Source organism: Triturus cristatus, chromosome 9 (genome assembly GCF_964204655.1).
Source record: "Triturus cristatus chromosome 9, aTriCri1.1, whole genome shotgun sequence".
Classification (NCBI taxonomy): Eukaryota; Metazoa; Chordata; class Amphibia; order Caudata; family Salamandridae; genus Triturus; species Triturus cristatus.
The window spans coordinates 1,193,259,263-1,193,283,716 of NC_140592.1; the positions used below are offsets into that span (position 1 = coordinate 1,193,259,263).

Sequence of the window (24,454 nt, forward strand, 5' to 3'; positions counted from 1 at the left end):
CTCCGTAGGAGTTGCTTAACAACTGAATTGATTGATTGACACGCCTTTTAGGCTTAGAAGTGGATATGGAAACTTTGAGGGACAGTGACAAACGTTTTACTGAAGCCACAGAATGTTCCTAAACAATTTAGTCAGCCTTTGGATGATTGCAGTCTTGATAAGCTGGGTCTCATTCTGAGAAAAATAAGGAGACCAATGTGTGCTCTGGTGCTCGTCAGTACATTTTATGTGACCATAGAGTTAGAAGACATCATGTGTAAGTTTGCGAGTGACACAAGATTTATCATAGGGCTCATACCAGAGGGCAAGTGAAAGAAAATTAAGGCTCCTGGACAGCACAGGTATCCAGGAACAGCTATGCGATACCAGGGTCTCAAATGATCTAAATCGCATGATTAGGCTTTATAACAAGAAAAGGGGGAATTATAGGGTGCATTGAGGTTGGATCAGCAGAATAAAGCATCATGTTATAGCTGTATATATCAACAGAGAGGCCTAACGGTCAGCTTTTAAGACCTGCAAAAAGTATAACACGATAATAGAATGTCCTCCTGTACACTGGAATGGCAATGCGTGATCTGCACCAGGAATTCTAAGAAGAGAAATGCAAGTCCTTATTTGAAGCCTCTTCACCCTGAATTATAGGATGGTGTGATGGAGACCGACCTATAAATGCCTAACATTTAAATGTAGTTCAGAAGCTACAAATCTTTCTGCTTTGGAGTACTGTTAAACTCTAGGTCACAACAAGCTGCCGGCTGGAAGTTTTGGGAACTGGAAGTTGCATCTTCATAAGTAACAGTAGGTCATCTCTTTAGCCAGAATGGGTAGTAAATGCACAGGAGGAGTAAGTTATCAAAACCACCAAAATCGGTGTATGGAGTAGAGCACCAATACTGACAAAGTTTATCAATGATGTCAAAAAAGCAGGGACCTTTTTGGAGATGGGGAATTCTGCCGAGCATATGGGTCTGACAGTCATTCTATCACTGAAGTCAGTGTTGAACATAAATACTCTTTGATCTGACTGCTTAAGTACCCAGTTGCTTAGGTCAAAGGAAACAAATCTTGTCTCGGTCACTCAGAAGTGTAGAAAGTCCAAGCATTGGCTTTGATTGTATACGGTTTAGATGAAGTTCACTTTGAGTGTTGGTCAAATCTTGTATTAGGGTGGCAGGATCATTCATTAGCTGTTTTATGTTCAGCAGTGCCTGCTATGTGACCCCTCTGTGAGCATGCTTGCCAGGCGGTTGTGAAGTCCTGCAACCCAATGCATTGAATGTTGGTGCCAAATAAGAACCTGTCAACACTTAAATCGACATGTGCTTAATGGAAAGTGATAGTTATGCCCTCCCCCCAAAATTCCTATTTAGATGGTGCTAATCCTAGAGGGAAGGGCCAGTTCTGCCTTTGAAATATGAATTTATTCCTCTATACCCACATTTTCTGCTCAATTGATATTTTTTCTGCCCCTGCTTTGCAGTTTGTGCATTACTGGTGCTCACCTTTTGAGATCCTTCCACTGATGAACAGCTTGTAAGATAAGATGTAGTGAAGAGATTTGACAGTTGTCTCTGAAATGTCATTTTATCTCCATGGGCTTTCCTGAGCATTGTTTGGGTACTAGTCAGCAGGTTAGTTAAATCTGTGACTACTTCTAGTATATGGTTAATGAACTGTAGCAGTGATTGGCGATATTTTCACTAACAGTTTAACTTTAAGCACTGCTCCAGGTGTCTGTGGTTTCGAGAATGAGAGTGTTGAACAGGCTGTAAATCACCCTAAACAAGGGGAGATTTTGTTCTACCCCACGCATCTTTGTGCAGGTGTTTTATGTAATGCCTACACGTCTCCTTGTGGTCTCTTCACACCTCATTTTGTTTGCCAATGAGGGACGTGTATACTACCCACAGATGTGGAAGTGAAAGAGGAGGTAACTTTTTTTTGTTGAAAATGTGTTGATTCATATTTTCATAACAATACAGGTCCTATGATGAGAAATATCAGTGCGGGAGTATAAAATACATGAGCATCATCCCAATGAGAACCACATACATTTTGCGAGTCAATGACCCTATGAAACAAGATACAGAACACAAAATTAACCAGTGCATCGGAGTCATCGTACAGTTAAACTGATTTACATTTATCCGTAAATAGCAGTTGCAGGAAATCTTGGTTCTAAATAACATTTGCACCAAACTTCAAAAATACGGATCTACACCCCAAGTATGAGAGAAGGCTCTAAGAGCTTGGCATAGCACGTCTGGCTCCCGAAGTCGAGAGGGGGTCTACTCTTGAAAGGCAAGTCTAGCGAGAAGCCTCTGTAAGTCAAGAGAGAAAAGCTCTGGTGCACCTCCAAAACGAGACCATTTTTATTTTTAAAATGCACAGTGCAAGTACACTGTCAACATAATGCGAGCAAAATGTTACACTACACGGGTCCAGCAAATCATAATGTTGAATAACACACATCACTTAACACAATCCCCTAAAATAACAATAATAAGTCTCCTTTTGACCTAATGTCATTGGATGTGACAGTACAAACCTCCTTACACACAAAACAGTGCCATATTTATGAAATTAACAGGATCTCCGAGCTCGGGCAGGTAGAACGGAAGAACAATTGCGTTTGAGAGGAAGGCCGAGTTCCCTATGAACAGCATATGTCTGCAAAGCTTTTTACATGTGCACATTTTGATGGGTGGGGGAAAGAAGAAATGGAAACCCACAGTCGCGTTTATAATTCAAAATAGAGAGGCCTAGTTCAGGCCTAGAGTGGCTAAGTTAAGGGGACTGACATCTATAGTGCTCCAATTCAAAATCATTTAGAATCTTAAGCAAAATGTTATTAATTTGAAACCTCGCCTAAACTCCTAGGCTGCACCAGAACTCATTGTAGCCAGTTGTGCCGGTTTCATCACTAAAACTCTGGTTTAGGTGACCCTGGAGACCTTTCAGTACACACTCCTGCCTAGAGCCTAAGTGCAGCTGAGAATCTGAAGTTCCTGTCTCTGAAATTGGCATTATTCTTTTTATCTGTTGTTTGAGGAGTCCTGCAGAACTTAGGGTGGCTTCTACTCAACTAAGGATTCGACGAAGAAGTAATACATGAAACTATTATGACTGAAGCCGAAAAGGGGAACAGGAAATAACTGTGAATAGAATGAGAAATTGTGCTGTGCCAAAATACAGAAGTTGGAGAAAAGCAGTTGGGGAGGAAACATCCCTTGAACAGACCTGCAGGCAGTTTAGTTCAGCAGGCAGATTTTCTTGTTTTTAGGGTTATTCAGAGGAGGGTTGTTTGTAGCACTAGAGGATTCATGATCTGCGTGCAGGAGGTAGTATGCATGCTGAGGTTCGTACTTTGAGTGTGGAGAGTTTGATACAAAGGGAAGGCATGGAAGAAGAGCAGGAGGCAGTACATTAGTGGTAGGTAGATGGAGTAGACATGAGTCTAGCTTGCTACCTCAGTGAAGTTTGGAGGGTGGAAGTCTTGGGTGGTACCATTCCTCAGCCTTTGAGCACATGCAAGTAGAACGCCTGAACTTGTGAATTCTTAATTTTTTTTTTTTCCTTTTTGTATTTTGAAGTTGTGTTTAAAGGAAAAAACAGAAGCAAGCATGGGGGGGGGGGGCGTGGCCAACCGGGCAACATGGCGGACGCGAGCGACTGAGGCTCCGACCGTTACCTCCCGGACATCCTGCCGATTATCCTGAGGAGGGGGCAGATCGTGGTCGCTGGACGTGGGCCTGATGTGGGGCAGTGCAGAGCAGCTGGTGTGGCCCCGCGAGCGGTGACTGAGGGGCGCTGAGGCTCGGCGGAGCTTGTGCGGTGAGGAGGCGCGCGGCGGCCTGTGAGGCGGGGCCTGCTGCGAGACCCTGCGGGGACGCCGAGAGACGGAGCGGGAGACGGCGCTGACAGCGAGGTTGTTCCCCTGGCGGCTGCGGTGCCTCGGCGGCTGGGAGCTGCTATCTCTGGCGATCGCAGACCGGTGGGAGCCCTGACGGGTGCTGCGGAGGCGTGGAGTGGAGCGTGGCGTCCAGGCCCTGCAGGTCGAGAGATCGCCACACATCGCGGAGGGCGGTGGAGGACAGAGGAGCGGCGACCCCCCGGCAAGACTGGAGACCGGGGGAGCCAGCGGACCCGAGTGGCGAGGCGTGAAGGGCTGTGCCGGGGGCCTGCAGCGGTGAGTCCGGAGTCCGGAGTGCATGGGAGTGAGCTGCGAGTGGCGGAGGACCCCGAGCTGGAGCGGCCTGTGTGGCGGAGCCTGTACTGGGGCGGCCGGGAGCGGACAGTTGCCGCGCGGGAGAGCCCGGAGGCAGTGGAGCGGGCACTGCGGCCTGGGGCTGACGCCCTTACCTGCGAGGCGCCGCACTGCGAGTGGCCGAGGCGGAGGACGGCACGCTAGCCACTGAGGGGGCTGCCTGAAGCAGCGCATTGAAGAGGCGAGACGCCCTCGCCCGGGGCACTGGACGCTGCGCCGCCGGGGGCGAGACCCCGGATGTGGTGCTGGCCGGCGGGGGCTTCAGCGCCTGGGAGCATCTAGCGGGCCAGTACGGGCCTAGACTGACCGCCGGCTAACTGGAGCATTGGTGAGGGGGCGCGGTGGTGCGGAGCCCTGAAGGGAACTGGAGGACTGCTGCCGGTTGGGCCCACCCTACTGGGGCCGGTTGCCGTTGCGGGCTGTGGGGTGCCCCCGATCCCCCCCCCCCCCTACAGACTTTGGCCCGGCGGCTGGGCCTCGGGGTCCGAGTAGGGGCCGGGTGACAGAGTGGAGCGGGGAGCCGGCGTGGATTGGACGGCCCGCGACGGGTCGAGTACACGGCGCCTGGCAACGACCTGTGAATGCCGACCGCCCAACAGTACGCGATGGGCCGACTACGCGACAAGACGCAGCAGGGTCAGCCGCGGGCTGGGACTGCGGACCCCGCGCAGAGCCGGCCGGGGGGGGGACGCGGAGTCGCAAGCGGCGGCCCTCTCGACCAAAATGGATACCATGCTAGCGGCAGTGGAGAGGCTCGGCGCCACCCTGGATCAGACGCGGGTGTCACTGGAAACAAGGATGGACAAGGTCACGTCTGATTTCACCCTCCTCCATGCTGACCACCGCAAACTGGCCGAGAGAGTGGAGTCGCACGAGCAGACGCTCCAAGAACTACAACCTACTGTGCGGAGCCATGGCGCGGCGCTGCAGGATGTACTGGACCGGGTCCATGCGCTCAAAGACAGGGTTGATGATGCGGAAGGACGCTCGAGGCGCAATAACATCCACGCAGTGGGTCTCCCGGAGAGAGTGGAGGGCAGGCACCCAGAGCAATACGTGGAGAGCTGGCTGAGGGGCCTCCTGCCCCAGGGGGTGTTATCTCAACACTTCGTGGTGGAAAGGGCGCACAGGGTGCCGGCGCAGAGACCCCAGCCGGTTGCCCGGCCCGACCGTTCCTATTCAAGCTCCTCAACTACCGGGACAGAGACGCGATCCTCAGCGAAACGCGCAGAACTGGTGACCTGACCGTGGGCAGTAGCCGAGTTATGCTCTTTTCCGACTACACCGCAGCCGTCCAGCGGCGCCGAAGCAACTACATGGCGGTGAAGCGCCAGCTGCGGGAGTTGGCTCTGCCCTACTCCCTGCTGTTCCCGGCCCGCCTGCGAGTGGTGGCAAAAGAAGGGACCCGTTTCTTCGACTCCCCGGAGGACGTGTGGGACTGGCTGGAAGAGTCGGGACAGTGGACGGGGGCGAGGCCTGCTGGTTCGGAGGTCGACGGCCGCCCGGGGAGGCGATCCAGAAGACGAGGGCGCCGAGGGGCGCGGCGGCCGGCGCGGCTGGGACCGGTGGCACCTAGCCCGGAGAGGATCCGGATGGAGCGGCGGGGGGCGCTGGAGGCGGTGGCGACGCTTGGGACGCTGCCCGCCAGTGACCGCATGGAGGCCTGCATGCCCAGCGGGGCGGGAGCGAGTGGGGCGTCGTCCCCGTCCACAGTGGTCTCGGAGGACTTGCTCCTGCCAGTGGTGACCCCGCAGACGGCGGACCTGATTGTGTGATCAGATGTCGGGACGCCGAAGGTTGGACAACAGCTGCAGGCACTGAACTGGGGGGGGGGGGGGGGGGGGGGGGGGGGGGTCGGTCGCGCGACTGCCTTGGCGCTGTACTGGATGGATCCGGGACCCTGGGCCCGCTCGGGGGGCAGAGGGCCCAGAACTGGGAGCGCCTGGCCCTGCGGGGGCGGGCTGGGTGGTGCGAACGTCACCTAATATTGCATCTGTGAAAGCCTCCCGCTGGGGGCTCCCATTGGACCTGCACGGCAGTTCAGCTCCGGACCTGATGCTGCTCCTTACTCTTCCAGTTGGGATAGGGGAGGGGTACTGGGTCCGAAGGTTGCTATGATTGCACGAACCCCATTTGTTATCACACTGCAATAGCCTAATATTATTTGGCGTTACTGAGGTTTGGACGGATGCCCTTTTGGGAATACGCCCCGTTTGTTACACTGTTCATAATGGTTCTACTGTTTACATGGCAGCGCGTTAACATGCTCCCCCCTGACTGTGGCCCCCCCCCTTTCCCTGGCGAGGGCGCCCTGGCCCCAGCCCGGCTTGCTCACCTGGACTTGCAATGGCGCACACTAACATTGTGACCTGGAACATCCGGGGCATGCACACACCGTCCAAGCGCTACGACATCTTCTCCTATCTGCAGCGACACTCAGTTGGGATTGCCCTCCTACAGGAGACGCACATGTCCTCGACGGAACTGGGCAGGCTCTCTAGGCGCTGGAGGGGACGCACGTACGGCACTGTTTACTCGGCACACGCGCGGGGTACGCTCATCTGGGTGCGAGCAGGTGTTCCTTTCGACTGCACGGAGGTGGTAGTGGACCGGGAGGGGAGGTACACCTTAGTGCGGGGGAAGCTGAACGGCCAAGAGCTGTTGCTGGGCTCTCTGTATGCGCCCAACGTGGACCAGGCCTCTTTTTTGACGCGATTGACGCAGCTCCTACATCCTTATGCTGGGCTCCCCTGGCTGCTGGGAGGGGATTTTAACATGGTACTGGATGTCCAGTTGGACAGATCCTTCCCACCCCTCCATGCCACGGTGGTGGAATCTAACGCCCGGGTGCTGGGAGATTGGCTCACGCACTGGTCGCTGCAGGACTTGTGGCGTACACTTCACCCGACGGACCGGCTATATTCTTACTACTCGGCAGTCCATGATCTCCATGTACGGCTGGACAGGATAGTGGGGACCCAATCGTTGCTCCCGCTTATCGAACGGTCGGAATATCTGGGGCAGACTCATTCCGACCACAACCCCTTATGGCTTCGGATTTGCTGGGTGGCGGACCGCTCGCCGGTGCCCACCTGGCGACTTCAGCCGAGCGCCCTGGAGGACCCGGAGTTCCGTTCCTCCCTTGGTACGGCCGTCCTGGCCTATTTTGACGCCAACGAGGGGACGGCGAGCAGTGCCTTGGTGGAGTGGGACGCCCACAAGGTGGCCATTCGAGGGCACTGCCTGGGGACCCAGTGGAACATACGAAAGGCCCTCTCGGACTCCCTGGCGCGCCTTGAAAACGACCTCCTACAATAGGAGAGGGAAGGAGAAGGAGGGGGCAGGCACTCACGCAGCCTGGAGGATCTCCGCGGGCAACACGCGGAGCTCCTGGAGCGGCTCCGCTGCCACAATTATGCGGCGCACACCGCCAGAACGCACGCCAGGGCGGATAGGGCGGGCCGCCTGCTGGCCTGGCTAATCCGGCAGAAGGATCGCAGGACCCCGATCGGAGCAATCTGTGGGGAGGACGGAGTGATGGTACACACACAGCGTGAAATACATAGGGCCTTCGTAGGCCACTACAAACGCTTGTAGCGGCTCAGGGGACGGGCTCCCGGCACCTTCTTGGGGAGTTCCTCGCTTCCATTCACCTACCTGCGGCTACCAGGGAGCATAACGCGGCACTCAGCGGCCCCCTCTCCCTAGAGGAAATTGGGGAGGCGATCCAATCATTGGCGACTGGCAAAACTCCGGGGCCGGACGGATTGCCCGCGGAGTACTATGAGGCGTACCGCGAGACCCTGGTGCCGCCGCCGCTGCTGCGCGAGCTTTACAGCAAATCGCTGGAAGAGGGGTCGCTCCCACCCTCCATGCGGGAGGCGTTCCTGGTCTCCCTACCTAAGCCGGACCGCGACCCCACGGCCCTAGGCTCCTACCGCCCTTTGGCGATGCTCAACGTCGACTACAAAATACTGGCGAAGGCCCTAGCGGATCGGCTAGCGCCGGTGGTCCCGCACCTGGTGCACTCTGACCAGAATGGGTTTGTCCCTGCGAGGTCCACGTCGCTCAATCTCAGACGATACTTTAGGGTGGCCGGTGAGGCAGTGCACAGATGGCCCAGAGCGGGGTGCCTCCTCCTAGACTTGGAGAAGGCGTTTGATTGCTTGGAGTGGGGATATCTGTCCACGGTGCTGTTGCAGTACTGGCTGAATGGGAACTTCCTCTGGATGGTTGACCTACTCTACAGGAACCCCACGGTCCGTGTTCGGTTGGGCCCACATGTCTCGGAGGCGGTGCCGGTGGGCTGCGGCACCCGACAGGGATGTCCCTTGTCCCCGTTGCTGTTCGCCCTGGCGATGGAGCCCCTGGCGGAGGCTCTGCGGACGACCCTGGGCGATGGTATACCACTGGGAGACGCGGTTCACCAGGTGTCGCTTTACGCGGACGACCTGCTGGTGTACATTAGAGACGTAGGTAGTATGCCGGAGCGGCTGGCCCCATTGTTGCGGTCCTTTGCCACTGTTTCGGGGCTCCGCGTGAACGCGGGTAAATCTTGTCTGTACGCTTTCAGCGAGGAGACTGCGGACCCGGGTTACAGCCTGAATGGCACGCCGGTACAGTGGAGGGGCGGCACCTTTCGATACCTGGGGATACACATTTACCGATGCCCAACTGACTTGTTTGATGGCAACTTGGGGAGGGCGGTCACGGCGCTTGGGTCGCAGGTGGCCTTTTGGAACACGCTCCCGCTAACAACCACGGGCAGGGTGGCGCTCGCCAAAATGGTCATGCTCCCTCGTCTACTGTACTACTTTGTCAACCTGCCACTGTACGTCCCACCCGCCTTTTTTGGCAGGCTCAACCGGATGCTGCGGGTTTTTGTCTGGGGCAGCGCCAGGCACAGGTTAGCGCTAGCAAAGCTTTTCCTCCCGACGGACAGGGGTGGTCTGGCGGAGCCCTGCTTTGAGCATTACTACCTGGCGGCACAGCTGCAATGGATCGCCCGCTGGTTGGCCGACAGGAGCAGGGATGACACAGCCACGGAGGCTGCCCCCTACTCGCTGGAGCGTGTGACCGGGCTTTTCCACCCCTTGGCTGCGGTGACGGGACCGCTGCCGCTCCTCCTGGCTGTGGCGCACAGGTGCTTCAGGAGGGCCTTGTACCTCACGCGCGCAGTAGTGCCATATGCGCCGGCGATACCCCTGGAGGGTTCTCCTGGAGGCGGGGGGGTGCTCGCGGCCCCCGTGCTGACGGGCTGGTGGGCGGCGGATGTGCACACGCTGGGGGACCTATACAGGGATGGTGAGCTGATACCGTATGAGACCTTGGTGTCGGAGGACGGGCTCCCACACGGCGGATTCCTCTTGCACCGCTCACTGCTGGCGAGCTTGACCGCCAAATGGGGGAGCATGGCCACAGAGCCTGCCCAACACCTAACCATGCAATATCTGCATGTCATGGGAAGGGGCGGGCACTTGGTCCGCTGGTTCGCCGCCTCGTTGCGAGAGCACACGGCGGTTGATCTGGGCCCACTCCGCGGCAAGTGGGAGCTGGACCTGGGGAGGCCGCTGACAGACAGGGAGTGGGAGAGGGTACTCAAGAGCCCAGTGCGTATCTCCCGCAATATGCGGTTCTGTCAAATCCAGCTGTTCATAGTCCACAGGGCCTACCTCACACCTGGGCTGATTAATAGGTACTTCCACCGCGTTGATGCGCTCTGCCCTCGGTGCCGTGAGCTAGGGGCGGGGCTGCTACACATGCTGTGGGGCTGTCCTGTGCTGCATGCCTATTGGAGGGCGGTTAGTGGGCAGCTGCAGGGGAGTGTGGGGCGCAGCGTTCCTTTGACTGGCCCGAACACATCTTGCATCAATTTACCAGATCGCCCAAAGACAAGGTAGTGTCCAGATTCCTGGACCTGGGGCCCGTGGTGGCGAAGCGCCTCATTACCAGGAGATGGAAGGCACCCGACCCTCCGCACGCGAGGGCCTGGAGTTCATCGTTTCAGGCATGGGCCAGAGCGGAGGGGACGGCCATCCGCAGGGAGGATACACTGGGGCTGCAGAGGGAGCCCATGGCTGACCGCTGGGAACAGTTGCTTGCTGAGTTTCTGCGCTCGGTGGGGGAGGGTACCACAGGCTGCACGGGTGAGGCTAGGCAGGATGGCAATGGCGCAAGCGGCGGCGCAGTGTAGGCAGCCTCGCTGGCGAGATAGCATAGCCCCCATTATGACTGGCCCATTGATGAGGCGTCTGGGAACACTTGGGGATGTTTGCGCCCATTGGGACTTGGAGGGGTGCTCCTGGAGTTCGGGGGGGGGGGGTCTGGGCGGGCAGGGGGTAGGAGCACACCATGCGCATCACTGTAAACGCTGCCTTTGTTATGGGTTCTCCCTTTTGTATTGCATGTAACCTTTTTGACTTTATTGATGCCTCAGTTGTGTAGGCGAGCTTAGTTTCCTTGTACGGCTCAATGGCTGGTGGGTGGTGGTGTTGGCCCCTCCTCAAGAGATGGCATCGGAACTGCTAAGGGTGAAGTGACTGGATCTCAGGAGGGTGGCGGTGGGCGCGCTAACAGACACCAGGTTGCCCCCCCCCTCTTGACAGTTGACATGATTTACCAGCCTGTGTACGTTTCTGACTTAATGTATGTGAAACCTGATGCCGTACGATATACTCCTGTACTACAATTTAAACTTAATAAAAACAGATTTGCAAAAAAAAAAAACAGAAGCAAGCATATTGGGGGAATTAGGGGTACGGCTCATTAAATGCTGAACAATCAGAACTTCCCTTTCAAAGGGTGTGGGTGAAACCTAAGACCTAGTCAATCCATTGGGCTGAATATACTTTACTGCAAGTCTTAAAACTGATTTTGCTGATGGTTGATGCATTAGTTTACCCAATGATGCAAGTCGCGTCTGTTTGGATGCGACGCTGGGAAAATGTTTAGTTTTCCACGTTTCGGCTATTAATCCAGACTATCTGCTATGAGTGTTTGTTCAGTTTTCAAGGTAACCATTGAAAAGTAACATTAGAAAATCACAATGAGCATTTGGTTACTTTTCTGGGACCAGGTAGTTTGCTAATCTACATTTCAAAACTCAAAACGTGACCTCACGTCAGACAAACCAAACTTCCAATGCGTCACAGATCAGGTCGTAGATTGGCAAAAGTTAGTCCACTGAATGCCTTTGATTGGATGACTGGCCACTTCCGGTCACTCCTCCAGCAGAAACCAGGTCCTATTCCAAAGTATATTTCAGCAGACAAAGTATGCCTGTAAAAAGGAAAGGATTTGGTTGCCCGAGTGCTCAGGATAGGGCTTCACGGTTCCAGTTCTTAAATACTAGTAATTGCATTGGCTACCTGCCAAGCATCAGATGAGATATCTACTCTGTGGAGATCAAATAGCTACATGGTTTTGTGCAGATAAGTCCATCAAAGAATAATTTACAGAGATCTGCTCAGCTTTACATCATCAAACATGCAGTGGTAACATTTTTTTAGGTCTCACCGTCAAACGGCTTTTAGCTGCCTATTGTTCAATACCTATTATGTACAATGGTAAAGCTTAGGTGAGCTTGGGGTCAGCCAATTGCTTATGTGTTGGCAGACTTGCCAATCTGATTTGCTTGTTTATTATTTGACGGCTATCCTTCCACTTCTTGTGTTTGTTCCTCTACAGGAGCTTAGCTCATTTGCCATCCTTTTGATTGGATGACGTGTATGTTTTCATAGCTCATATCCGGGAACAACTTTTTTTTCTTCTTCGAGCACTTAGAGTGGATGTGTTTTCTTGCTCTTTCCTGCATCAGTTTCTTTCTGTTACATCATCAACTGCCACCCTCTCCATGCTGGTCTCCACCCCTCCCAGTGTTGGTCTAAGGAGGGGACTTCATCAGGTTGGTTTACTTTGATCTCCCTCATTCCCTTGTATGAAAGCATAGGCCTTTGCACATAAAGGTGCACTTATGACGCTCAGAGAGTGGCGGGCTCTTGCACTTGCTCAGCAGTATTTGAAAAGAGGGTGTGCTTTGGTGACTGAAAGGGAGGTGTCTTCTCCTTGTGGTCCATAAATCTGCTCCCCAAGTTTCTGCAGAGCACCAAATGGCCAGCAATTCTTCTTTTTTTTTTTTTGCTCCAGTTTTAGGCTTAAACAGGCATTTTACTAATTTTTCACTTTTATCTTTCCGCTTGTTGCTGACCTTTATTTTGCCTCTTTCTGTTCGTTGCTTTCTCCCGGACCCCCGTGGACCCCAGTCGGCTCCTCGCCTCCTACGGGAGCCAGCATTGCTGCTGCACCGAGGGAGCTGTTGGAAATGCAGCTCGCTCTGTGCAGGAGCAACCGTTTCATCTCTTTCCCTGCCCACATACTCCCGCTTCCAGCGGGCGGGAGCACTTTGACTCCTCCCACCCACTGGAACTGGAGTGTTTGCTTTGGCTTGGTGGGAGCTTCACAGCTCCTGCCAAGCTAAAGCAAACCACTATGTCCTGGGAATGGGCACCCACGGACATAGGAGGAGCCAGCCCTGGGGGGGGTGTTAGTTTCCAGGGGCATGTATGACTCCATGAAGGGGGCCGCGCAGCCCCCTCCCTTACCTTTCTGGGCCGTCTGGGGGAGGTGATGGTCCCTGGGACTGTGTGTGGCCCATAAAAGAGGAGCCACGCGGCCCCTCTTCATTACTTTTTTTTTTTTTGTGATAAATATTTTGCTCCCAGGGAGGTGGTGGCCCTTGGACCAGTGAGTGTCTGCGGAGCCCCCCAATCAGGTGTTTTTTTTTTTTTCCTTAGCCTTGGGTAGGTGGTGGTCCCTGGCACTCGGAAGTGGAAGGGGGGTCCGCCTGCTCCCCTATCAATTTTTAATTAGCCCTATGGAGGTGGTGGCACCTGAGGCTTGGAGAGCCCATGGAGGAGGGCCCTGTGCCCCCCTCCGTTTTAACAAATAAAGTCCTGGGGAGGTGGTGGTCCCTGGGCTCAATGAGCCTTGGAGGGGAGGGGGGCATGCCCCTCTCCTTTAAAAATGAAAAAAAAAAAAGCTACCGGGACCTGGCCCATCCAAGGGCTGTATTCAAAACAAACGCGAGAGCCTGCTCTTGTTTTTTTGTTTACTATTATTATTTTTGCCACAGATTTGCGGCTCCGTTGCATTTTCAAAGCAATTTTTTCTTTTAAAGTGTTTTTTGGCCCTGTTGGACCCCATTTCTTTTTTTTTTTTTTTTTTTTTTTTTTTTTATAAATGTTTTTGGGTAGGATTCAGCTGTGTGTGTGTGTATATTATATATTAGGGTGGTTATGGGTTTTTGGGTTGCAAGGGTATTTTTAGGGTTTACGGTCAGTGTGGATATTTGGGTGGCAATTATATTTTTATGGTAAAGGGTAAGTATGGGTTTTTGGGTGGCAAGAGTATTTTTAGGGAGGGTATGATGTAGTTTTAATAAAAACCAATCTTTATTTGGATCATTATACAGCTAAAAAAGGTGTGGATGTGTGGCCTGACAGTCATGATGCCAGGCAAAGGTCGGGTGGTGTCTGAGTGCCAAGGGAGGGCCCACCGGCAAAAGGCCATCTAGAGAACCCAGCGGATTAATTGGGGCTGAAGGTAAACTAGAGGAACCCAGAACTGTCTTAAACAACTGAAGCTTCACCTCTTCAAAAGCCTCGATCTTCTGTGGATTCCATGGCCCAGAGATTAAGATGCATCAGCCGCCACCTTGGAACAGTTTCTGAGTCCGATGGTGCTGGTGGAGTGGGGTCTCTGGAATTCTGCAACTGAAATGCGAGAAGTGGGAAGGAGTGTAATCCTGCTTGGTCTGCTTGTGCTTAAGTTGTGATTTGTCTTTCAACTTTCTCTGAGACTTACCCGTGGACAGTGAGTGGGGCGATGAATGTTCCTTCTGCTTCCACTGGGGCCGACACCACTTCTTGTCCTCAGCAAAGCACAGCTGCACTTGACGCTCTTCTATGTCTTTCAGATGTAGAAACCTTTTAAAAACTGTCATCTTTGGGGGTGACTTAGCCCCAGCATACTGTCAAATTTCAATTTTGAAAGTTGGTTAACACAGAGAAAAAGTTGGATTCATGTTGAAAGCTTGGAAAAATAGTAACTGATTTCAGTGTGCAGAGGTGACCCATATATGCAATCCCACGTTGTCACTTCTGGAGTCAGGCTAAAATTGCCTCCCACAGGCGTGTGGGGGTTGTTGCATGAATACTATAGAAGATGTGAATTTTTGTAAATACTGTTTAATTTGTCTGATTTGTTTTTTAATTCTGTGATTGTTTTGTTGTAATTGGTACATATATGTTTTTATGAATCATGATAAAATGTGTGTGTGTGTATGTATATATATATATATATATATATATATATATATATATATATATATATATAGTATTGATGTTGGTTTTTGCATTTGACGCATTCAGATTTGTGAGAGTTTAAAAATATTTCGGACTGGTTGGTGGCACCTGACAGCTTTGTTGTTGATTTGGTTTAAAAACCCTGTCCCCTTGGTTTGAGGGGTTGCTCCCATTGGCTAGTTTGGTCTCTGAATTCCCCATCAGCGCTACATCTGGACCTTACATCATATACTGTGTTTTGAAGTGACCAAGAGATAGCACTAGACTATATAAAGTTCCTTAGTAAATAAATAAATAATTTTAAGATGGCTTTAGAAAAAATAATGCATTGATGTGAGGAAGACATGTTTACAAATGTAAAACAAAACATGATATTGTTCCATAACATACATAGCACTGCCTTATTATATTTAACATATCCATTAATTGCTTCTAATATAAAAAGTTAATTTGGCCTGAGAGGAAATTTTTTTCCACCTGAAAAGCATAAGAGAATTGCAGCGTTGGGGAAAGAGGTCTGTTTTCTCTTTCTTGTCACTACCACTTGTCATTTCTCTGTTTTTCTTGTTTATTATGTATTCATTAGTTTCTGATGTGTGCTGGGCCCTGTGCCTGTAGTGACTCTACTGTTTAAATTGTTGCTATTTAACAATAGTCTTTCCTTTCAGACCAAAATGCTGATGGGGGATGTGATGAGAGAAGCAGCCTTCTCGCTGGCAGAGGCCAAGTTTACTGCGGGGGACTTCACGTAAGTATTAATATTAGAGATGGAGTGTGGGTGGTGTTGGGTGTACTTCTATAGACCCTTGGTAGCATAGAGGGCTGTGTAAATGGCATTAAATAAAAACTTATCACAGAAAACAGCCACGGGTCTGAAAAGTTGAGCAAGGTCAAAATTGAAGCTTCGTCCACTTAACCAAGTGTCAGGGGGAATCCCTTTTCAGGACGGTTCCCCTCACACACCAAAGGTGTCATGCTTCATCATAGGGGTGCCTCCTCACGTGAGAGAGCTAGTCTCTATGCGGGCTACAACCCCCTCTCTACGAGGGAGGAGCACAGGGATGCTGTTTATGGTACGGCGGTTGTACTAAAACCCTATGTGAGCTTGGTGTGGGAAAATAGTGCAGTGCTGGTGTGTGTGTGTGATTAAAACTGGCTAAGCCGCGACTTTATTCTGCTACCCAGTGTCAGGATTAAAAACAAATCCGCTTGTGACACAGATAATGCTATAAGGAGAGTCTGTGTCAGTGCAAGACCAACATGTTTCGGCTTGGGGACCTGTTCAAGTGTCGCTGCCTTCTTCAGGGTCTGTTGATCAGCTACTGCGATTCAACTAAAGTGTGTTGTGTACACACATGTGAAGAAAACGTGCAATAATGAAAATTAGAGAAGGTATTATACTAAACCAGTAGGGTACCTGTTCAGTATGTTCACTGCATAACCTGTAGTAAGAAACAAGAAACAGCATATAATATGTACACACATATTCAGTGAGAGTAGGTTAAGTGGACTCTAGGTCTGGTTGATCCTCTCATGCAGAACAACATTAGACAACATTAAAACATTAGTAGAAATGTATTAGAGATGTATGACTCACCACTGTTGGTTATAGAGTTCTCTACATCAGTCCTGGCATACTAGCCAATTGGTACATGCGTCAAACCTATCAAAGAAGGTTCATTGTGTATTAAAATGGGATCAAGAAAAAAGAAGAAAAAGTATTATAGTTGGAACGCATTGGCACCACTCGGGATGCAGGAAAGATAGTGTTCTGGCTGTAAATAGGATGCCTGATCGATAAACCGTCTCAAGTTTCTAGTGTGGCTCCAAACCCCCAATCAAACAGTGAGGGTGGACAGGCAGGGACTCGCACCAGTGGTAGAGAATGGTAGAGGGCGAAGTAGCGCCCAAACTACAAACTCTGATGGATGCCAGGGAGCGTCATGCTAGTATAGGTTAAACTACAAAAATGCGGGCAGGTGCCTGTGTTAAAGGTGTGGGGTCTGAATGCGCGGTGGGTGGCCCTGAGCCTGTGTCGTTAGTCGGGCTTAGCCAAAGGTGATTATGCAGAAAAGGCTATATAGAAAGTGACCTCCATAGAGAGGGGTCTGAGTAAGTCTTAGGGCCGAGGCAGTGCAAAGGCCCGCTCTACAAAGTGGTAGCGTGCAGGTCCAGGGGGAGTTTGGTCAGCAGTGCAACTGCCTGCATAAGGGAATACAAAGTGCTCGTTAGCACTGAGCATGCCTAGCGCTGGAAAAGGTCGCGGCTCCCAAATTGGTCAGGTACTCACCGCAAGTGTGCGGAACCTGTTCCGGGGAGGCGCACGTCCGTGGAGCTGGAGGACTGGCCTCTGGGAAGGATCACGTTAAATAGTACCAGATGTATTGGGAACCGGTGTGGAGCTCGCGGTGATTATGCAGGTTATGCAGTGAACGTACTGAACAGATACCCTAATGGTTCAGTATAAAACCTTTTCTAATTTTCATTATTGCATGTTTTCTTCACATGTGTGTACACAACACACTTTAATTAAATCGCAGTAGCGGTCAACCGACACTGAAGAAGGCCGCAACACTTGGATAGGTCCCCAGGTCGAAACATGTTGGTCTTGTACTGACACAGACGCTCCTTATAGCGTTACCTGTGTCACAAGCTGTTAGATTTGTTTTTAATCCTGACACTGGGTAGCAGAATAAATTCGCTGCTTAGCTAACCCCGTAGCCAGTTTTAATCACGCACACACCAGCACTGCATTACTTTCCCACACCAAGCTCACATGGGGTTTTAGTACACCCACCGTACCATAAAAAAACCTCCCTGTGCTCCTCCCTCGTAGAGAGGGGGTTGTAGCCCGCGTAGAGACTAGGTCTCTCACGCAAGGTGGCACCCCTATGATGAAGCATGACACCTTTGGTGTGTGAGGGGAACCGTCCTGAAAAGGGATTCCCCTGACACTTGGTTAAGTGGACGAAGCTTCAATTTTGACCGTGCTCAACTTTTCGGACCTGTGGCTTTTTTCTGTGATATGATTTAAAAGTGGGGTGGTCCTTAAATCTCCCTTAGCCCCCTTGTGTGATTTCATTAAATAAATACTGACAGCAGTGCCAAAGTCAAAGGGCGTCTCTCACCTTACCTAAAGTTTGTGCAGGCTGTAAACTCGCAGGCAACTAACAGGAGATTGTTCGACCTGTGTGCGACATGGAAATCAATGGCGTACAGTTCTTTGCTAGGTTGGTTATGGGAGTGTACGGGTACAAACTAGATAAATACAGTAGTTCATGTGTTAAACAATATAAATACACAACTGCTAGCAAGAGCATCACTTTTGATTGAGCATCAGTCATCAAATTCCATAATATGCTATTTACGTTTTTTGTCGATTTGGGTATGCCCAACTGCATGATGCGTGTCCTCAATCCATCACAGAGGCCTGTGGCTATTATTGAGTTTGTCTTCGGAGCCTCAAATGTAGCTTTTAACTAAAAACATGTCACATGACTCCCACTGGGGAGCCAGCGCTGACCCTTTTTTTCGTCTCTGGAAACCATGACCAATCCCAAGCAGCAGCTACATGACTTACCAGAGTCATCTGCACCATATCCACTGCTCATAACCTTTCTTAGGCCTTCTGTAGGTCAGGTGAGTTTTGTGAGGCTGATGGCTACTAGAAACACTCCACCTACATATGAACAGCTCCATTCACTTCCACTACACTCACGGTTATAGTTGGGTCTTTAGCAGCTAGGCATATATTTACTACATTGTAGTGATCACACCCCATGTCTCCCAGGGGCCAACAAATTGTCCCCCACCGCAGGAGTCGTAGGATAAAAGATATTTCCACCCCTCTGCCTGCCTCTTGGTAAGGAAGTCTACCCTAAACCCATGGCATTAAGTTCCACACTTGGTTCTTCCTCTCCAGAGTGTGCTGAACACAGTACTTCTTCCCGCTTACCTTACCATACCTTTGGACACATTCTCCACCATCTACCTACATCATGCCGCTGTGTAATATATTGGTAAATTGACTTCAATTTTGAGTAGACCAGAGTAGAGGCTTTTTTCTTTTTTTGTTTAGCCTCCAATGTCCTGCTTAGTTGCATATTAAAAGTCCAGTTTGGAGTCTTCAAATAGGCTTGGGGCTCTCAGTCTCCTGGGATGGTGCAGCGCTCGAAAGTCTGTCGACAGATAAGCTACATCAGCCCCACTGAGCTGTATTCAAATTTTTTTCTATTGCCAAAATCCACCAGATTCTCCTTGTTACTACACTCCTGTAGTACCGTGCTTCTACGGAATGCATTATTTTGCTGCCACGAGTAGGTGAAAGATAATTTTGCCCTGCCTCTCATATAAGGGGTAAACATCCTCAGTTGGGGACCTGCACAGAACCTCCTCTGGACATTGTGCCAGCTGAGACCCTGTTATGTTTTCAGTTGTTTTAAGAACAAAATGCCAGAAAAGCTGTAGCTTAGGGCATGACAAGAGCACATGGGGAAGCGAGCCTTTTCTCCCACATCCTCACCAGGAGTGGGTGCCCCTTGGTTGTTCCATTGTGCCTAATTACGTAGGTATGTAATACCTGTATTATAGTGTTTTCCAAGGCGTTTCCCTAGCTCTAATATAGCTGACCACTGTGCCCACTCTGATGATTATATCTTGCTATCAGTCATCATCCAGCTTGGTAGCAAGTATTTACTCCCAGATTTCTTGGAATGGAATTTCTCATCTGGGTCAAACCTGTTGAGGAGCTGGTATAGCTTGGCAGCCACCAGCTGTTGTAATTAAGAAGAAACTTTTCAAATGGAGTGAGGAGATCTCTAGTGGCTGGCCTCTTAATGTGTGTTTCTAGGACCCAATGCCACACTATAGTAGCGAAGGCGTTCATTCTCTTGTATGCCACGTTCATCTTGAAGTTACTCAAAGGATTTTATTTGTCTGTCCTTCAAACCTGTCTTTTAATGTTCTAACACCCCCCTCCCACTTTCCAAGGAAGTTCCTCCTTTTCTGGCCCGGGGAGAAGTCTTTGTTTCATAGGGGCATAAATAGTAAGGTGAATATGGGTATGCATCTCAGCACTCCTGTTCTGTCCCATACCTCTAGGGTACATACAGTGATAGACGAGAAATACAAATGAGTCTTCCCGCCAACTGTAGGCTTCCATGTGACCTCATAAAGGTAAGCCCCGCTCAGAGTAGGGTCAGTCATGCTCCAACTTTTCACAGTATCCTTCTTAGTCCAGGTACAAAAGAGTAGATGTGAGCCACATAATAATAATAATGAAGGAGATTAGGTACACCTACCCCGCCTCCCCCCGCTTGATAAAAGTCATACATTGCTCCTGACTGAGCCTCTCTTTTTTCATTCCGCCAGATGAGGTTCATAGATCTGAGCTGGAACTCATCAGTGGAATCCTCCTTTACATGCCTTGGTGTAGTTTGGAAGATATTAAGCACCTTGGGAAATGGACATCTTAAGGGCTGTGATACACCATAACCAGGAGAGTTTTTTCCCCTCAACTGTTGATATACAGTATTTCACAATTTATGCAGATTTACCTCGGGTTTCCCCCAGTTCAGCCCCTGGAACCAGATAGTGTTGCCAAACAACCGTTTTGGCGCCGCATCTTGAAGTGCCAGCATAGCTGCTGGGGAGAGAAGATGTTATGGCCCTTTGATTTAGTCTAGTTTATCTTCAACCCTGATACTCTCTGAACTCCATAAGGGGCAGGAGCGATTGGCAGGAATCTACCAGTGACACTAGTATTTCACCCATAAACATTGAGTTTAAACTCAACTGTGGTGAGTCTCACCCCACCCCCAGTCTGTTACAGAACCAAGGCAGTCATAAGGTTATTCCTACAGCTTCATCTTCTTGTAAGCCGCATGTTCCCTGGATCTTTAGAGCGCTGGGGCTTTGGAGATGGGCAATTTCGCCCCTACAACGACTTTCCAGTATTTCATCTGTACTTGCAGATTGCCGTTGGCGTCTTTGCAGGACCTTACACCACACCAGGCCCCTTAGGCTGAGGTAAACCTGATCTTCTTCAGCATCTTCTGGAGGCCGGCTCAAGACCTGGCTCTTCGACTGACCCGGAGCTGCACCCCCCAGCACCTTGAGACCCCCACAGGTGACTAGCGCACTTCACAATTCACTGATTGATGTACTGATTGAGGCGAAGTATCAGGCAGGTCACCTTTAAAGTCTCCGACACTCCGGTCTGCCCCTCCCACTAGAAGGTGTGAAAGGGGTGACCCACCTGTAGCCGATACCATTGCTCTAAAGAAAGGGTGTGCCTGGATTGAATTATCGCTTTTTCTGAACGGTGATAAAAGAGATCCTGGTGCCATCATAAGATATCTGGCCTCTATTCCGGACTGCTTTAATAACTCTATCTTTGTCTTCGAAGTGTTGTAGGCAAACTAAGATATCCATGGGACTTTTAGTTCCATTCCTCCAGTTGTCGCTCTGTGGGCGCTGTCGATTTGGAGAGGTCTGTTTTCTGGCATTTCAAGGATGGCTTCCAATAGACCCTGTAATCTTTGCCCTCAGAGCCCTTAGGTATGCCTCGGACGAGATGTGGTGGTTACAGGCATGACCTGTCCTCAAGATCTTCTTACTTTTCCTGAAGGATGGTCACCTGATCATACATTTGCATCAGTCGGGCTATGTAGTTCTCTTTATCCATAGCCCTCTCATCCCCTGTACACTTAAGCGAGTCCATTCCTCGACCACCTTCTTCCTTACTTCTTTTAGGCCCTGTCTTAGAACTGCGCAGACCCCTGCATTCTCGGTTTTGATGTCTTGAAAAAATAGCATCATAAAAGACTATTGCATTGTGGTTAAAGCCAGAACGGTGGCTGTTGGAATCTGTGTCATTAGTCTTGGTTACTACATCCTCCGGTAGCTCTGCCAGATGCTGGAGCCCTAGCTGGTCTCTGGCCACCATCTTGAGAACATGTTGCTGATCTTGCCATAAACCCTGGGCCAGATTTGCCATCATTTTGCGTCGCTTAAGGCCCTCCGTGCATCCCTCAAGTGTTCACTCCATGTCCTGCCCGCATTTCATCCTGTATGGGTGTGAGGGCCCCAGTTGGGCGAGCTTTCTTCTCGCGGAGAGGAGAGCGGCAGGATCCCACATCTGGCGGTCACCTTGGTGCTAGTTCCGTCCCTCACCATTCTCTTTTTAACAGTTTTTAGTAGCTGGATTGTTGAACTCTACGGATGGGAAAGGCATCACGACTTTGCGGCTGTTAGCAGGTCTCCCAATTATTTTTACTTGCTGGCATTTCTCATTGGGGCTTTAAGTGAAGAGGGTCTTTCCTGCCTTGGAGTTCTGTATTTGGCTTCTAACGGAGGAGCTCCACAAAAGATGAACCCTATTACCGAGCACACCGACATTTCCCTAGGGCCACACATGAGGGTCACCTTTCATCCAAGGAAGCCATTGCATTCCCGTTTGATTGCTTTATTGCCAGGGTGTCTGCTTCTTAAATGTAAAAGTGAGCAGCACTTGGAAGCTTGTTAATGAGACTCGTGAGGGTCTCAAGAGCAGTCTTCAGCCTGCTGCCAGTGGGTAAACAAATGTACTGCTTGTTTTTTTTGTGTGAAATGTCTTGTAAGCCAGCCTCATCTTAAAACTATTTTTTAAATACAAGCAGCACACAATTGTTCAGCGACAGTGAAAAAACACACTTTTAAAATGTGCTACTCAGGGTAACTAGCTTTTTTACAACATTTTCCCTTTTGAATAACAAGATACATTCTGGTCGTGTGTGTGACACGGACGTACAGGGTTTTCAGTATTGTATTGTATTGAAATTGCATTTATATAGCGCTTACTACTACTGATGAGGTGTTGAAGCACTTTACGTCACGTAGCACCTTACCCGGGAGCCCACCAAAGTTAGTGGTCAGTCCATTGGTTATTGGGACCAGTCTGGTGCTCTCACAGGAACAATTCAATGCATTTACCCCGGGGTCCCTGTGGCACATTAATGACGTAGGTGTGCTCCTTAGAGGGGATTATGTGAGAAGGGAATGGCTTATGAGACTAGATATTGTTTTGTTGCAGTGACGTGATTTGTAACTAAGATAGGCATGTGGTTTAGAGTAGTCTGTATATACAAGAGGCATGTAGAGGGGACCCAGAAGGGCTTTCAAAAAAATATAAAGGAGGGAAATATTGAAACTTTAGGTAAAGGTTAGTTTTTCATGCAGGGTTCAGGTGGAGATTTTCGGCGATAGCATTGAGAACTGTCTGGAGCACATCACCCCAGCCTAGGTGAGTTATAAATAGTTGTAACCCTAGACAAGACACCTGTGTACCTACTACAGCAGTACATTAAATACTATCACATGTTAGTTAGTGCGTACAATTCATTTTACACCATGCCTAAACTACACATGTAAACAGCTAGCAACGTGATAGATCACAACGCAGGTGATAAACATGTTGCAGCAATCCTCGTTAGTTAATACGACCCAATCATTACCTGCTTCGGAAGGGTGTGGGAAAAAGCAGCCCCTCTACCCCCACGGCACCGGGCCCCACAGACGAGGCACCGGGTCCCACAGACGAGGCACCAGGCCCCATAGACCAGGCTTCACGATACGCAAAATTAATGAGGAAGTATGTGAAAGTGGCATTGTATTTTAATATGTGAGCGTGTATATGTGTGTCTGCATGGGGGGGTGTGGTGTTTCGGGTTTCAGGCCTACGGCCGGATGAATGAGGGACACGGACACATGGTATGGTGGTGCAGTAACTGGCCCAGGGCTCGAGCGCCCGGCCCCTTTTATTGGCAGGATCACCTGACTGGTGACGCCTGTAGTGGGTGTGTGTAAAGTGTGTCTTACATCACAGGTGGAACGCTAGAGCGTGCCTAGCTAGACACTACATCCCCCCCACCTTTAATGAAAAGAAAACCTAACAGTCCAACCTGGAACAAAATAAACAAACAACGGATAGTACTGAATCAGTTTATTCAGGCCATCAGCCAGGCGGTGCTGGAGCCTTGGACGGTATGGTCATGATGTTTTTGTTGGCCGTGGCAAGGTGTTTAGGCCGGTCGGGTCTCGCAGCATCGAAGTCCCTGTATGAAGGTCCAGCATCAGTGCATTGAGAGCTGTGGTGAGGTCGACTCTGGAAGATCTCTGTATGTGAAGCCTTTATCTGGAAGCGGCGTGGTTGATGGTCTTCTTTGCTTCTGACCGCCAAGCTACTTCCAGTTTACCTCTCTCACTCTCACTCTTCTCCCATTGGAGCCTCCTGGAGAGTCTTCCCGCTGGGCTGCCCTGGAGCCGTGTGGACCATGAGTGTGCTCTACTTCGGGTTGCTGCAGGTTGACAGTGGCACACAGACTGGTCCTGGGTGGCTCGCCTCGTGGAACTCCGGTGATTGTTCTTCAGTTGGGCCGCAGGCGGCGGTCTGATCTTGTGAAGCGAGGACTGGAAGGGCTTCGCATTTTGCCTTTATCTTGCTGAGGCTGTCCGTCACCCGTGGCATCTGCGGTGAGATGCAGGGATGTCATGTGACTCGGGCCGCCGATGTTTGGGACTGACTAGTCGGGCGGGGAGGCCTTGGAGAGATACTCGCTTCACGCTAGTTGCGGCTTGCGTTTGGTACTTCTCCGTGGGCTGTCTCCCGGGATGTCGGTCTGGCGAGTGGCTGTCTGGTGTCTCGGGGTGCGCTCATATTGTGGTGATATGAGCCCTCTGCCCTGTCGCTCTGTTCCTTTTCTCCTGCTCGCCCGTGATGGTTATCTGCCCTGTGGCACTTAGTCGCTGTTCCTTCTCCTTTCGTGGAGTGGCTGGCGTTATGCCA

The 24,454-nt window shown here is 50.7% G+C and overlaps 1 protein-coding gene across 1 annotated transcript in view; it reads left to right on the forward strand.

Annotated features, from left to right (window-relative positions):
- The window catches only part of ATP6V1D (ATPase H+ transporting V1 subunit D), a 137,626-nt gene that overhangs the window by 55,360 nt on the left and 57,812 nt on the right, over nt 1-24,454 (forward strand). Inside the window, exon 3 of the mRNA XM_085627207.1 lies at nt 15,300-15,379. Coding sequence (XP_085483333.1) covers nt 15,300-15,379 — 80 coding nt within the window. The remainder of the gene's footprint in view (nt 1-15,299; nt 15,380-24,454) is intronic.